Source organism: Cynocephalus volans, chromosome 12, assembly GCF_027409185.1.
Source record: "Cynocephalus volans isolate mCynVol1 chromosome 12, mCynVol1.pri, whole genome shotgun sequence".
NCBI classification, from domain to species: domain Eukaryota; kingdom Metazoa; phylum Chordata; class Mammalia; order Dermoptera; family Cynocephalidae; genus Cynocephalus; species Cynocephalus volans.
This window is the reverse complement of record NC_084471.1, coordinates 57,502,588-57,519,446: the sequence shown is the minus strand read 5'-3', so window position 1 is coordinate 57,519,446 and position 16,859 is coordinate 57,502,588. Positions and strand designations below refer to the sequence as shown.

Below are 16,859 nucleotides of genomic sequence, written 5' to 3'. Positions count from 1 at the left end.
CACTTAAAATCTTATGATAATATTTCACAATCCTAAGAAAATAATAGTGCTCTGTTGCTTCTCTACTTAATAAACATGCAGACTAGAAACCTAGAAACTAGCATTTCATACTAAGTGCAATATAAAGTCTGCCAGCCTGCCCTGTGCAAAAAAAAATGGGCCTCTTGGACTTCCATTTTTACCCTAAAGTTTGATGCTTTCCTCAAGGAAGTATTATAAAATGCTCCTAACTGAGGGGAGAAGAGTAGAGGCATATAGACCCCAAGTTCATGTGTGTGCCACACATATCACCTGGGGGAGAAAGCCTGGTAACCACTGCCCTAGCAAAACCAAAGGCAGGTCACCAAGACTCTGTCAAGGACTCTGGAGAGCACAGGTTTGCTAAAAAAAGGGTAGGACATATCCTTGTCACTTAGTAGCCTGGGCACCTAATGAGCACAAACTTACAGACATGGTTACATCTAACCAGGGACAAGAGGGATACTTCCTCTTGGGAAAAGATGCTGGAATAACCAACTGTGTCAGGGCGGGACACCACAGTTGGGGAGGGGGATTGAATGTCTTCCTGTGGTTGATGTTCTAGCGCTGGGCAGAAACCCTCTGAAAGGAAGAGGAAGAAGAGTACTCCACTGTGAGGAAAAAGAACAACCTCACCCCAGGGAGAGTCTCTGAATACCCAGAGGGATAGAGTCAAAAAAGGAGGGGACAAGCCTAAAGAAGGGACACTTTTTGGAACCTGCCAGTGAGCCTCTCTCCAGAGCAGAGGGAGGCCGGAGGTCTGGAGAGGGGAAGGAGAGTCACCCAAACCCAGGTCTGTCTTGCTCCAGAGCACACGGCCCTGAACTCTACCCTCCTGCACTGGGGAGAGCTTTGAGCACCTTGACAAGGCAGGGAGAAAAGGGAGCCAGAAGTGGGGAACCCAGGCCCTGGGAGGGAAAGTAGACCTGGTTATGAGAAGAGAACCAGGAGACCAGAGCTGTAGCCAAGGACTGAGCAGTAGGCTTTGAAGGGACGTGGAGACAGTTGGTCTCGAGGTTACTCAAAACTGCTTGCTCAGGAACACAAAATGCTTCCTCATTTTCTTCCCCCTTTTAATAAAATTTCCTTCTGCTGCTTTGTGGTTAGCTGGTCAGTGAGTGGTGTCAGCCAGTGAGAAGCTGTCCCAAGTTTTGGGGTATCGAGCCAAAGGAATTCATGCAATGAACCTTTGAGCTCCCGCATAAGCCAAGTACCAGGGACTAGGGATTCAAAGGATAAAAAAAGAGGCTCCTCTGCTCAGACCTCACACAGGAGTGGGGGAGACTGAGGAAAGCTTATAGACGGAAATGGAGATATCCCTAGGGACTAAGGAACAAAGAGTGGGGCACTCACTTGGGAGGCAGAGAGAATCTGTAAAGGGTTCTAAGAGTTGGTCAGGCGTGGTCTCTGGGGCAATGCAGACAGAGCCAGGGCAAGGAAGCGGGAAGCAGCACCGTGTTTGCAGGTGCTTGGAGTCGCTCTTAGGAGAGAATCGTGTGGGGCAGAGAGTTGGCAGGAGTGTGGCTTCCTGTAGGGCACCAAGGAGGCCCCTCTTGCAAAAGGTAATAGGCAGTTCAATAAAGGACAAATACAATTAAATAAGGCAAAAGTACTTTTTAAAACAAACTTTCCAATGAAGTATGATATATATAGTAAAGTGCTTGTATCATATATGTACAGGCTGCTGAATCTTCACAAACTGAACACACCCATGTAGCTGGCATCCAGATCAAGAAACAGAACATTCCCAGGACCCCTGAGTCCTCATCAGGATCCCACCTAATCACTACTGCTCCCTGAAGGGGGCAGTATTCCAACTTCTAGATTGGCTTTGCCTGTTCCTGTATTTCATTTGGAATCCCACAGGATGCCCCCATGTGGGCTGTTAAGTCTGTGAGATTCATCTATGTTATGTGTAGTTATAATGTCTTCATTCTTGGTGCTCTGCAGTATTCCATCCTGTCACTATGACACAATTTATTTACCCACTCTACTCTCCATGGGCATTTGGGTAGTTTCCAGTTTGGGTTGCTAAAGTGCTGCTAAGCACATTCTAGTCTTTTGATGAATGTTTGTACACATTTCTGTTAGGTACGTACCTAGGAGTGAAATTACTGGGCCATAGTATGTTCAGCTTTAGAACTGACTGCCAAACCCTTTTTCAAAGGAGTTGTTCCAATTTCCACTCCCATCAACAAAATATGGAAAGTAAAGATACTTATGTGTTAAAGGAAATGTCAGATTCCATGACAGAAAATATTTTCTAAAGTCCTCTAACTAAAACTTTTAGATTAGTTCATTTTTAAAATGTTCAGACTTCTCAGCATTTGAAAGGAAGTTATTAAAATGAGAATTTTCAGTGTCTAATATAAATCTTTTTTTTTTAAAGTTGAGTAATCTCTCCACATTCTTGCTGGGGGGCGGGGGGTGAATCTCATCAGATTATATGAGCAGAGGATTGGAAGCCTTACAATTCAAGATGATTTATCATGATAGAAAGTCTAAGGTCAAGAATGAAATGAAATTAATAATGTCAGCCAAGCCACTAGTGATTGCTAACGGTCACGGTAACGGTCAAATGAGATGGCTCTTGGAGAGCCGAGGCTGGCCGCCTGATTTACGGTGCAGGAATAGAGCATTTTGGTTTGGGTTAAAAAAATGAAGAAAAATGTGACGTGGCTGAGATCTAAATATGTATGGGTTGGATTCTTTCATAAAGAATTGTCGCTCCTAATTTGTCCTTAAAAATCTCAAAGTAACAAGAACCAATCTTGTATATAAGCTATTATAGAATTGAATATTGATAAAATTCTGCCTGGTTTATGTGGATTTCAAGAAAAGTTCACATTTAAATTTCTGCATGATCACTGAAACCTACAGTAAATATAAAAAGTGTCACAATAGCTTCAAGCCTGCCATTTTTTAATTGGAAAATTTGAAGCTTATATGCAGTTTTATGAAAGGGGGCTAAATGAGGAAGGAGGTGGGATTGGAGTAGATTCTTCCATGACTCAGACGTTCTCCTCAGGAGCAAAGCAGAGAGGTGGCACAGCCGCCTCTTGTGACGAATGTCAGGCTCGCTCAGTTTAACCACCTGCTCTCAAGGTCAAGTGGGATGCCAAGGTGGCAAGCCTGTCATTTTTACTCACTATCACACTTGAACCTTTGGTTTAGCCTCGTGTCTTAAACACAGTTCAAGCTTAAGAACATTTTCTGGAGATAACTCTTGAGCATGAAAAATCCCAGAGAGCCAAGAGGCACAGTGCTGCTCACTTGAAACCTTTCCAAGCCCAGCACCAGGGAAACGGCAAACAGGCAGAACCAGGCTCAGCACAGCAAGCTGCGGGAGCTCCAAGGACACTGTAGGAAATCACCTCTGATAATATTGCACTTGTGTGTATCAAATGTGCATTTGAAACCCACTTTCATCCCTTCTGTACACTGCCCTTGATGAAAAACAGCTGCAGATGTGGATTATTTTGCAAGGACAGAAGTACATTATTTGAAGGTTTGATGATACCAGCACATCTTAACGTAGCAGAGTTTATAAAAATGTCTAGGCTGAATGGAGGGAAAGCCATCACTCTCACATCCCGGGGCTATTGGGGGTGATTCATTTCTGGCTGTCACCTGCAGCAAATGTGGGGGCGATTTCCTTGAGGCCACAGCATCAGAGCAGTAAACTCTACTGAGAAACGCCCACAAATCCTCCTATCTGAGCCCTGTCTCCATCAAAGCATTCTGTCTAGCTTGGTGGAACCCCTAAAATATTTTATTTCAATCACCCTGGAAACATTAAAAAAAAAAAAACCCTAAAACTACAAAACCCTTGACAGAAGAGCAAGGCTTATTCATGACTGTAGGACCATCACCTCTCCCTGGCTGCTGGGGCAGGAGTGCACAGGCTCTGATGCCTCATCACACACCTGTCACATTCCGTGTGAACACGTCAAATCCTCAAGCCTGCTCTAGTAATCACCCTGCCTGAGAATATATGAAACAAAGTTTGCATTACACAGAGAGCTGCAAGAAGGGCCCTCTGAGGTCAGGCTGCAAGACCAAACAAAATTAACGTGCCCGCCACATCCATCATCTCGTACTCTGCTTCCAGTGCTATAATCCTTACACATTCGGACTGTGCACACCAAGAACATTCCCCTTCACATACAAAGGGCTCCGACCACCCACCCCATCCCTAAGAAAATCATTAACCATTTCTACAAGTCAAACAGCCCTGGGACTGCAGATATCTGCTCAAAGCGAGTGGCTGTCATGTTTCTTCACACACCGTAAACGTAAAACTATATTTGAACTAAGAATAAGGAATACGTTATTAATTTTCTAGCTATGTACTAACTAGTTGAGATTACGTAAAGAAAAAGGATACGACAAATATAATTGCACTGAACTGTTTCACAGTTAGTTCAAGGGATGGATGTCTAACAAAAAATGAGCTGGTAGGATTAGGCAGATTTAGTGAGATAATGTACTGTATTTTTGAATTACCATGCGATTATTTTTCATTTCCTTTTCAGAACATGGTATAAGTACCTCAAGGGAAGAATTACTACCCATTTCACGCAGGAGAAAAGGAGGTTCAGAGACAGAATGTGAGGGCTTGAGATCACACAGCACATGACTGGTCTGGGCTGAGAGAAGTCCACACCACACTCCTATTTTGTTCTCATAGTTGATACTATTTTCAAGATTTTATGCTATAAACCTTCTAATCTTTACCATAAAGATGTTACCACAAGACTATTTTTTGCCATAAATATTCTAATTCTCTCAAATACTTGCCACAAAGATAAACATCATCGATCATGGAAATGTTATTACTAGATTTTGTTCATTTCAAAGCATACATTCCTAGACTCTTGATGGAATGAGAAGCTGGAAAACCAGGGTATTATATGTTCTGATCATTTATACTACCCATGTCTGGGGAGAAAAGCTTTTAGTTATAAACTGGAGAAACCTATCTGATTTGGGTAAGAAATAGAATATGGACAGTGTTCTCACCTTTTAGAGATTTAGACATTAGGCTCAGTTCTGTGGGCTAAAAGTGTCCACACTGATTGTTCAAGAGTGACACCAAAGAGAGCGTGCCCGGGATCCTAGGCAAGGAGTCGAGGGCATACTCCCCACCCAAAAGCAGGCAAGAGAGCATGCTGAAAACACCGCTTTTGTGCAGGTGGCCCAGCACAGCCACTGCCACAGCCATGGCTGCCAAAAAAGCTGCTTGACACCACAGTAGCAGTCACAGCCACTGTGCAAGGTGGCTTCCTGGACACTTGACTGCACTGACACGAGGAGAGTCACCAGTGGAAAACAGAAAAGGAAGAGGATGTCTCTCTCCTCAAAGCCCTCTCCAGAGTAATAGAAGAAGCAACTGCTCTACCAGATGACCAGATATTATTAATGTAGCGATACTAGAAATATGTAACCCAAGAAAATAGGACACCACCAAAAGAATACAGTAATTTTCCAGTACCAGACTGTACAGAGCAGGAAATGACTCAGAAGGAATTCTGAGCAACATTCTTAAGGAAACTGAGAAGTGAGAAGACTCAGACACCATAATGAAATGAGAAAAGAAATCCAGGATATGAAGGAGGTAATTTACAAAGAGATTAATACCTTAAAAAATGATGTAGCAGAACTCATGGAACTGAAAGCTTCACTCAATGAAATAAAAAACATAGCCATAGCTGAAGCAGCAGGCATTCTGATCTTGAAGACAGTCTTTTTGAACTAACCCAGGTGGACTAAAAAGAAAAGGAAAGGGCTGGCGCCGTGGCTCACTCAGGAGAGTGCAGCGCTGGTAGTGCTGAGGCCGCGGGTTCGAATCCTATATAGGGATGGCTGGTGTGCTCACTGGCTGAGCGTGGTGCAGACAAAACCGTGCCATGGGTTGTGATCCCCTTACCAGTCATAAAAGAAAGAAAAAGAAAAAGAAAAGAAAAGGAAAAAAGAATTTTAAAAATCACAACAATTCCTTGAACTTGTTAAGACAAGTGAACAGATAGGATGTGGGTAGGGAGGGGAAATAGGGAGGGGGAAAGAGGAATGGGTAAAGGGTCATCAAAATCAACTACAATGTATACTGAGAATTTAAAATAAAATAAAAAATAAAAGAAAATCTAAGAGAGCTAGCAGACAACCTTAAGCGTACAAACATTCAAAGCATGGGTGTTCCAGAAGGTGAGGAGAAGGGAAAAGGCATGAAAAATGTATTCTATGAAATAATAAAGGAAAACTTACCAGAGATAGGGAGAAACACAGACCTTCAGATCCAGGAGACTCAAAGATCCCCAAACAGATTCACCCAAAAAGATCCTCTCCAAGACACTTTATAGTCAAACTGGCAAAGCTCAAAGACAGAGAGAATCTTAAAAGAAGCAAGAGAAGAGTGCTAGTCAACTATAAGGGAGCCCCACTCAGATGAACAGCAGTCTTCTCAAAAGAACCTCTACAGGCCTGAAGCAAATGAGATAATATATTTAAAATACTAAAAGAAAAAACTGCCAGCCAAGAATACTGTACCCAGCAAGGGTATCCTTCAGAAATGAAGGAGAAATAGTCTATTCCCAGACAAACAAAAACTGTAAGAGGTTGTAGAGGATTCATAAAGTGCATGTACTTCACAGGGCCTGGTTTTCCAAAGCCTTGCAGTTTCAAATATTGACCTTACAAAAAACAGGAAAATTTCCCTAGGCTATTGAGTCTCTGTTGCAAGATTAGAATCATAACACAGCAAGGCTGCTGGTTTAAAGACAGACAGGTTACTAATTGATATGTAAAGTTACTGAAACACTGCTGGAGGGAGAAGGAACGTTTGCTAGATCAAGCTTTTGTTAGTGGATCAACTTAATTGCATGTTACCAGCTTCTATTGTTAAAACTTGTTAAACTGTGCTTAGCAAAACCCCACTGATATCTCTTCCTGTAACTTGTTGGTCTAGAGAATAAATGCAGGAAGAAAACCCCAATTCATGGTTAATTTCTCAAATGGAAGAAATGCCTCATGCTTGAGGGTTCTGGTATATTAACCCCTTTCTGGGGCGTCTCACTGCTCAAAAGAGATGGGCTTTGAGTCATCTTTGGCAGCCCCATCACCCAGGGGAAAAGGGGTGACAAATCCGTGGGAGGCAAAGCAACAAGAGTTCACCACCACATGACCAGCTCTGCAAGAAATCCTCAAGGAAGTCCTGAATCAGGAGTCTGAGAATCAATAATCACTACCACAAATACACAAGAAAGAACAAAGCCCACTGGTAGAAAAAAATGCAAATGAGAAACAGAAACTAAATCTTATCACCACAGGAGTGACACCAAAATATCCATTAATCTTAGCAACATTAGAACTGGTTCTTAAATAAAAATGAGGAAATAAATATTACAGTACTGTGGTTTGTAGGCCAGTAGAATTTTGGTATAGAGTGAATGTTGTGTCACCTCCAAATTCATATGTTGAAGCCAAATCCCCAATGTGATGGTTTTTGGAGGTGAGGTCTTTGGGATGTGATTAGGTCATGAGGGTAGAGCATTCCTGAATGGGGTTCATGCCCTTATAAAACAGGCTTCAGAGAGCATCCTTTTCCCTTCTGCCACATGAAGCTGCATTGAGAAGACAACCATCTACGAACCAGAAACTGGGCCCTGCAAAGACACTTGATCTGCTGTACTTTGATCTTAGACTTCCCAGCCTCCAGATCTGTGAGAAATACATTTCTGTTGTTTATAAGCCACCCGGTACGTGGCATTTTGTTACAGCAGCCTGAACGGAGTAAGACAGATTTGAAGTGGCAGGACTCTGATTCAAATAGCTAAATGATGAGTACTGTGTGCCACAAAAGAATTCTGCATGTATTACTTCATTTAATCCCTATACTTCCTTCTGAGATTTTCTATCCCCATTACTGATAATGAGGCTGGGGTTCAGTGAACTGCCTTGCAGAAATCACACACAGTTATATGACAGAGCTGAGATCCAGAGCAAACATGTGTCTTATTCCAGCCATCCCAAAATATTCCACTGATATTCAGAAATCTGAGAAGTTTCAGCATCGCCCTTCTTCTTTAAAGTTAACCTCCCGTGTTCATTCTTGTAACAAGAACATATCAAATTATTTCAAAATAAAAAGTATAAAAACTTAACCTGTTATTACTTATTGCCTCTAGTAGAAAAAATGGAAACCTGAGGAAACTGGAAATGTGTTTCTATATGAGCAGGAGGTGATGAAGATGGGGTGGAGTGGAGATCAGGGAGGCAACAAATACTGATTTGGCATCTCCTCTGTGCCAGCTGCTGTGCTGGGTACTGGCAATACGGGATGACTAAGGTAAGGAGCTGCCCTCCAGGACTCAGAACTGAGCAAACAATACCACATGCTGAGAGCCACACTGCACGCATCTAGATGTTGCTGCATAAGCACTGGGGACTGACTTTCTGGGAGGATGAGGGGACACTTTCCAGAAGAAAAGACGTTTGTGCTGGGGTCTCAAAGGATGAGGAAGAGTTTTCCTGGCACAGCAGAGGGGAATGGTCATACAGACAGGATATATTTGTAAAGGGATGGAGGTTAGAGAAGTTATGACATGACCTGGAAATGGAAGATAGTTTTCTGTGACTGGAGCATAGGATGCATGGTGGCAGTGGTGGTGGCAACAATGAGAGGTAAGCAGGGACCGGGGCTCTGGGTCTGCCAAGAAGCGTGGCCTGCACTCTGTGTGCTGTGGGGAGCCAAAGGCTTTTTAGCAGGAGAGTGATAAGGTTGGTTATAAGATCTCTTGAATGGCCTTGTGGAAGACAGATAGGAGAAAGCCAGGCAGGTGGCAGAGAGGCCAGCTGTTATAAACTCCACTTGGAGGGACTCTTGCAGCTCAAATGCCCTTGGTGACCCTCTAGCTCTCCATTTCACAAGTGACAAACTGAGGTCTGGAAAGGTTAAAAGACTTGCACAAAGCTGTCCAGTCGGTGAGTAGCAGGGCTGGGACCAGAATGAAGACCTTCTTTTTTTTTTTTTTTTTTGTCTTCGTGGCCGGCACTCAGCCAGTGAGTGCACCGGTCAGTCCTATATAGGATCCGAACCCGCGGCAGGAGCGTCGCTGCGCTCCCAGCGCCGCACTCTCCCGAGTGCGCCACGAGCTCGGCCCTGGAATGAAGACCTTCTGTTGTCTGCCAGGATCCCTTCCACCTGCCTAGATTATCAAAGACAAGAAGCAGGTCTAAAGTCTGGACTCCCTCACAGTGGCTTCAAGTTCATCAGTGTGAGGACAACACAAAGGTGAGAAAATGACAGGAGGTAAAAGAGTAAAAGCGCTGTTTTTACACTGGTTTTGGTTTCCTGCTGTCTTATATATCAGATAACTAGTAAAACCAAACAGCTTACTTCCAAAATAAAACAAACAAAAACACACACAAGTGAATCAAAAGTGCACAGCTACTTTCCAAATCAACCAACGCAATCAAATCCTGACTGTTCACACATAGGAAATTCAGAGACGGGAACAAAGTCTTTTTTGAGTAGCCAAGGTAATTCTTTCCTAAGAGCAGATGGTCACTACTTTAGATATGTTGTCTAAAATGAAATCCAGTTAGCAAGACAATATTTCATTCACAGAACTACTATTCATGGTCTAGTCCCCAGAGATGTTTGTCCTAAAGTAACCTTAGGATATTACCAAGTCACTTTTATCTGAGATTCTAAGCCTAGCACCCTACCCCTGGAATTTGAGGACAGGAAATTGAATCTATTCTGTTTCCCAGAAAACTGAGATTTTCAAGAGAAGCAAAGCCCACTTATGGTCCTTTCATAACTTCACCCCAAAGAGGGTGATCTACATGGGGATTTTATTTTCAGGGCAGAAACAGATTTTCTGACACCTGCACCTTTCCCAAAGGTCCCTTGAGACTTCATATCTGAGCATGAAGTAGTGTTGCGTCAGCGGCGATCTCAGATCGCCAAGCCAGCAAAGGGTCCTCCTCACAACGTGATTCAGACCAAGCCCCTGTTTGAGTTAAAGTGAGTAGGACAGGGAAGAAGGTATCTGCGTTCTTCAAAACTGTTTCATATTGTACATACCAAACCATTATAAAAGACAGAGCACACAGCATCTTTAATTGGTTACAGATGGAAGAAACTCAGCCACAATAATAAATTCACAGAGGTGGAGTGTGTCGTCACACATGGATCTGAGATGTGTGATCCAGAAGGTGGGTGTGGGGGAGTTAATACCATATGTCATTTGAGTGCTGTGGGTCTGATCCCATGTCAATAGCAGCGTATTCCTCCAAAACAGCTCCGATGACATCCCTGCCCTCTGCCAAACCTAGGTGGCTCTTACCAGGTACTGAAGTCGCTGGCGCTCAGTCTCAGGGGTGAATTCCGAAGACATGGGAATAATTTCTCCATTTCTGATGATTATGGCCCTGAAATGGTGAAAATGCATTGTCAGCAGCCAATCTCATAACTATGCCAATTCTGTGACAACCATATCTTGGTTCAGACCACACATGAAATGCCAGGAGATACTTTCTCCTCCCACCTGCACGGCAGAGTTCCCTCTTCCCAATTCTGGATCCTTTGCCGTGCTAGAGGTATCTCTGTCTTAAGTGCACTGCATTCAGTTAGCTTATGTTTACTTTTTCTACTAGTTGGGAACGTGTCTTAACGTCCCAGCACCAAGCATACTACTTTGCACATAACGAATGCTTAATAAATGGATGGATGAATGAATGAATGACACAATAGAGGTTCATTCTATTCCAGAGTTATCCAATAGAACCTTCTTGTGATCATGGTAATGTTTTTAATCTCTGCAGTTCCATATGGCAGCCACTAGCCACATGTGGATACTGAGTATTTGAATTGTGGTTAGTACAGCAAAGGAACTGAATTTTTATTTTATTTTTGGCAGTTGGCTAGTACAGGGATTGAACCCTGGACCTTGGTATTACCAGCACCATATTCTAACCAACTGAACTAACTGGCCAGCTGGAACAGAATTTATTTTATTTAATCTTAATTAATTTAAGTTTAAGCAGTCACATGTGGCTAGTGTTTAATGTATTAGACAGTGCAACTTCAGATCCCTGTTACTCAAAGGGTACGTGGGCGAGCAGCATTGGCCTCACCTGTGAGCTTATTAGAAATGCAAAATCTCGGGTTCCACCCCAGACTTACTGTATCTGAATCTGTGTCATAATAAGATCCCCAGGAAATTCATAAGCACATTAAAACCTGAGAACATGTGGCCTACCTAGACTCTTGGGTTTCTAAGGTAATAACCTGGGTCCACAAAAAGCCACTCTCATCTTAAGGCTCAGGAAATTCACATACTCCAGAAAATGCACCCAAGGGCTATTGCTGACTCAAAGACTTTTGAGAGAACAGAGTTCCCCAAAGCAGATGTCTAATGGAGAGGCTGCAGGATTGATTACCATCAAGCAACCTTTCCTGGGCCTATTCCCAACAGTGCTTCCTATTATCAGACCTTCTGATTCCAAAGCAGTTCCTGACAGCCACTTTCCAGCTATCAATCGGTGGAGGCAGAATGTTGCCATTTCTACAACAAATGAAAGTCGCTTGGGGAATTGCATTCCATATGAACCCAACAGCTCCCTTGCACGAGAGAACCAGAGACCTGAAACCTGTCACACTTCTCAGTGAAGATCCACAAACATGGGGAATGCCAGTTGGGCGGATGCCTCATTGATTCAAGGGGAGGCTGCATGCTTTGTGCCAAGAAGCCCTTGGGCACCCCTTCCCCCAACTGCAGAGGCAGTCTCTGACTCGGAAACAATCCCTATAAATGGCTGCAGCTGTCACAACCCCCTCCCAATCCCTCACCACCTGTGCCCCAGTTGCTACCGTCTTAGAAATACGTGGAGGGGTGCAGGCAGGGGATGAGATGACAACAAAAATCTCAACAGCTCTAGGAGGAAAAAATCAGTGGAAGCTGTGAGCAAATATGGAAAAGTTTAGGGGAGTGGACTCTGGCAAAAGGATGTCTCTTGCTGTAATAGTCCTTTACCACTTCTTTTGTTATGCTGCCTAAAATATGACAAACTAAAGATTCCTTATAAACCCAGAGCCACTTGTAAAACTAATCCCTCCCACCTCAAGGTGATGTCCACCATTCACAAATCAGTGTGTTAATTCAAATGGTCTTTGTTCTAATTATCATCTGACAATAACTACAAGAAAGTTTTGACAAAGGATAGAGAAACCGGGAGAATTTGAAAGAGGGTGGGTGGGTCAGGAAAGTCTAGGTTAGGGTCTAATCTTAAAGTAGCCAGAAGGACCCTGAAAACCTGGGCAGCTGGAGTGAAAGTTGTTATTATGTGATAAATTCCAAAGGCAACCTTTTCTTTCAAAATTTTGCTTAAAGCTAGTCTCGACTCCTTTTCCTCCTTTCTACATGGCCCCCGAATTCCAGCTGGGAAAGTTAGATACGCTGGAGGGAAGTAAAAGATAGTGAGTGAATGGAAGGAGAAGGCAGGGAGGGTGGAGGACGGAGTGTCAGAGACCAGGCAGAAGGTGGTCTGAGCGCCACTCCGCGTGGCTGCTGGGAGGGGCCGGCCAGGCTCACTCAGGCCATGGAAGATTCTCCAGGAGGACCTACGTGTCAGCAGGCCCAGGGCCTTGCCAGTCCTGTTCACTCATATTCAAATGCTCGGCATCATGACCATCACATACCAGGGGCCCAATGAATATTTGCTGAATAAAACAGCAGATGAGAGAATTTAGGAGAAGCTGCTCCTCCAATTTGAGACAGGAAGAGAACAGAACTAAGAGGCAGCAGATGTTCACTTAACCAAGTAATGTGGGTCGACTTCCCAGAGCAAAGAGGGGCCTGCACCTCGAAATGCACCTGCTCCCTCAGCTTTCTTTCCTCTTCTCCTCCTGACTGGGGCTAGACCACCCACCACATCCCTTCATGGGGTCCTCTCCACATCAGTTATTCCCACTCCGGAACTTCCAGTGTCTCTCTCCACTGGATCCCCACCCACAGTACAAAGCTATGCTCAAAACACTTTGTGTTTAAAATCAAACCAAACCCAAACCAAACAAATAACTCTCTTAATCCAAAACTCACCTTCAGGGATTGTCCTCTTTTCCTTTCTACTAAGCCAAGGCTTATAAATTCATAATCTACATTCAGGGTCTCTACTGCCTCATCACCCATGGATCCCTCAAACTGTTGTCACTGGAGTGACTAAATGGCCCCTTTCTTTCTCTATCCACTGGGCATCTCATCACTCTGATCATCCTGGCAGCATGTGACAGTCTGGGATACTCCTCCTGGTTTCACTTCTACCTCCCCGGACACTCCTTCTCAGATTCTCCTTCTCTCCTTCGGCATTGCAGACTAGGATTTGGTCTCACTACTCTCTCCCCCTGGGTGATCTCATTTCCTAACTCCTTTACCCCCAAGGTTACGTTAGGTCCCTGTCTTACAGGTTCCTTTAGCCTGGCGCTTCTCCTAATATAAGGCACATCACATTTTGTAATTGATTACTTAGTTGTCTTCCATGCTAGCCTGTACACTCCTGAGGCAAGAGCCATGTATGTCTTGATCAACATTGTAGTTCCATTACTGTGCACAGCACCAGGCCATCGTAGGCAGGGCTGGCTACATAGTTTCAGGGTCCAGTGCAAAATAAAAGTGCAGGGCCCCTTGTTTACAAATTGTGAATATGAAGGTGGTGACGGAAGGGCATTAAACGAAACATGGAGCTCTGTGTGACTGCACCGGTCACATGCTTACAAAGCCGGCCCTGATCATATGCCCTTAATATTTACTGAATGAATAAAAACTTCAACATATGCTTTTGATTCCAGATAACCTTTCCAGCCCACACATCTCTGTTGTGCTCCAGCCTGGAACAGCTAACTCGCAACAGATACATCCACTTGGATATCCCCTGGCATCTCATACTTAGCAAGGTTCAAAATTAATGATCCTGTCCCTCCACCACACTCCCACAGCTGTCTGTCTTCCAGCATTCCCTGTCTATAAAATGACACTACTTTCCAGCCAGCTGCCCATCCCAGAAGCCAGAGAGCCATTCTATATTGTTTACTCTTTCTATCCCACGCATCCGAATGGGCAGCCAGTCCTGCAGATCTCGCCTCCTCAGGAGACCACACATCTCTCCTTGACTCCCACTGCTAGTGCCTTGGGTGTGGTTTCCGTCAGAGCTTGTCTGCATGGCTCAGGAGCTCCCGACTTCCCTCCCTGCCCCTGGCTCTGCCCTCCTCTGGCCCACGCTCCACATGGGCACAAAGGTGATTTTAAAGCACCACTTGCATCATGCACACCCCCTACCTACAGCTTTTTGATGGTTTCCCAGCATTTCCAATTTCCCTTGTTATCTGGTGCTTGCCTGTACTTCTGGCTTTAGCCTCGCCCTTGTTATTGCTTTCACATCTGCTGCTCCCTCCTGATGGCCAGCCTACTCCTGAGTCAGCTCAGGAGAACACCTTCCATTGTCCTTCTGGTCCACCTTCCATGCCACTTCTCTGTGACCCTGTGCTACCATATGCCTGGCTATACAGCACCCTCACCAGTCTCTGCTGTGACTGTGGGCTTTCACAGCATCTTAGGAGACTTAGCAGAGCCTACACATCGTTGCCTCTGAGTCGTCACTGCTCAGTGCCTGGCATGTGGCAGACAGGCAACAACTGTTTGCTGATGGGCAAGTGACTAAATGGATGAAGGGTGAGCTGGACTTGGGTGGATGAACAGAACTATCCAGAAACAAAGACCCTAAATAAGACTGTTCTTAGTAACAATAGTATTAGTTGTGCATAGTCTGAGCCCTCAAAAATCCATACACCTTTTCATTGGTTTTGCAAAAAGACAACAGACCCAAGAGGATGTTGCTCTGGCTGAGTCACCACTGAGAAGTGCCTTGAAGGACAAGGGAAACTGAGGTAGAGCCCCTCTCCTCAGGGGGCAGGGGAGGGAGAACGCAAAGGCGGCAGCCCCCACTAAGTTAATTTCAAATTCACACACAGTGAGGCATCTGCACTCAATTCAACATTACTGCTCAGGTAACCCTAGCTCATTACTTCCTTACACAGATAATTATATCCGAATCCATCTACGTACAGAACATTCTTTATTTCTGTTTGAACTACCAAATGTATCCACGGATTAAAGATGACAGCATGTTTGGCTGCCAACCTTGCCAGTCCCTACATTGTGACGCCTCTTCCTATGTGATCCTTGGTTCCTTTTGATCTTTCTCTCTTTCATCCCTCTGATCTTGGGATCAATTTGTCAGAGTGCTGGTCTCCAATCTGGAGCAGGGCAGGTGGAGGCAAGAGGTTTCAAAGGGAACAGAGTGCATGTGAAGGCTGACAAATCTCATACTAAACCATCCATAAAGTAGAGAAATGCCTTTAAAGCTACATTCTCTCATCACAGGACCCCTGCACTTCTTATCTTCTACTTCATCATTTTACGAGGTGCTTTTCCTAAGGAAAATGTAAAAAACAACAATAAAAGCCGTGGCAGCGATGAGGTGCAGGGAGCGAGGTGCACGCCCTCGCCTTCCTTCTGGGGCCTCAGGTCTGGACCTGTGGACACCGCCATCGTCAGAATGCAGATGACGTTCCATTCACCTCCCGGGGCTTTGGCCAGTGATTACAGGAGAAAGTTTCTAGAGGCTGAAGTAATTTCATCAATTGGCAACCACCTCCTACTCAGTACCCCTTACCATACAGAGGGAATGGTTCTTAAGCAAATTCACCAAAGTTAAGGTCAGCCTTTCATTCCCAGAAATTGCAGCTGAAATTCATATGCTTTAATTTTAATTCCAGTATAGTAAATGGGGCATTCTTTGTGATAATGAATAAAGAAGAGGTAAAGCAAAGACATTAATAGTCTTCTAAATGCCCCTCCCCCAAATATTAGCCACATGAAAGGATAAAGGCAATTTATTCCTAACTGATGAGAATTTTGAATTTAGAGGACAGTTCTCACAAAATCCTTGTACTTCTATCCTCCAATGTTATATTTTGAAATAAAAAACAACTACTTTTTGTTTTCTGAGTTAGTCAAAATGGTGAGTTCTCAAGAGAAAAAGAAAGGGTGAAATGTGACACTCATTTCAAATATTTGCTCCATTTTACAATTTATTTTAAAATGTAATTCGCTCCTAACTCCTACTCCTAACACTAACTCCTGTTAAATCCCATTTTAGTGTGATGTTCTCAGAGCAGGACTGACATGCTCTGAAAGGCACTTGACAAAGAAGCAAAAGAAAAAAAGCTGATAAAAAGATATGATTAGGCAATTGACAGAGGGGAAAATACAAATGTCCAATGAACATACAAAAAGATGCTCAACTTCACTAATCCAGGAAAATGCAAATAAAGTAAAAGTAGTATTTAATTTTGCTTATCAGACTGGCAAACATTTAAAAAATCAACAGTACTGTATAAGTAGTACTTGTAGAGTGAGAGGAAAAAGCTATTTTCATAATTAATGGGAATGTGAATTGTTACATCTTTTAAATCTATTAAACTACATATTCAATAACAACATATTCAATAACTACATAATCAACAGTTCAGCCATCCCACTTTTAAGAATACATCCTAAAGAAATAAAAGACAGTACATAGGATAAACAAGAACTCATACTTCGACGTATGCGTTCTGGGAAAGACTGGAAACAGCCTGAACATCTGTCAGAAGGGGAATTGTTGAATGGATTGGTTTATTTTCTATATATAATACAGTCATTACAGAAAAATGCTTTGTGACCTGGAGGTACCCATGATGTATTAAGTCTGGAAAGCAAGTTGCAGAGTCATGTGTGACA

At 43.7% G+C, this 16,859-nt stretch overlaps 1 protein-coding gene across 1 annotated transcript in view; it reads right to left on the bottom strand.

Moving 5' to 3' along the window:
* PPM1H (protein phosphatase, Mg2+/Mn2+ dependent 1H) overlaps window positions 1–16,859 on the bottom strand; it is a 254,270-nt gene that overhangs the window by 65,621 nt on the left and 171,790 nt on the right. Inside the window, exon 5 of the mRNA XM_063076146.1 lies at window positions 10,368–10,452. Coding sequence (XP_062932216.1) covers window positions 10,368–10,452 — 85 coding nt within the window. The remainder of the gene's footprint in view (window positions 1–10,367; window positions 10,453–16,859) is intronic.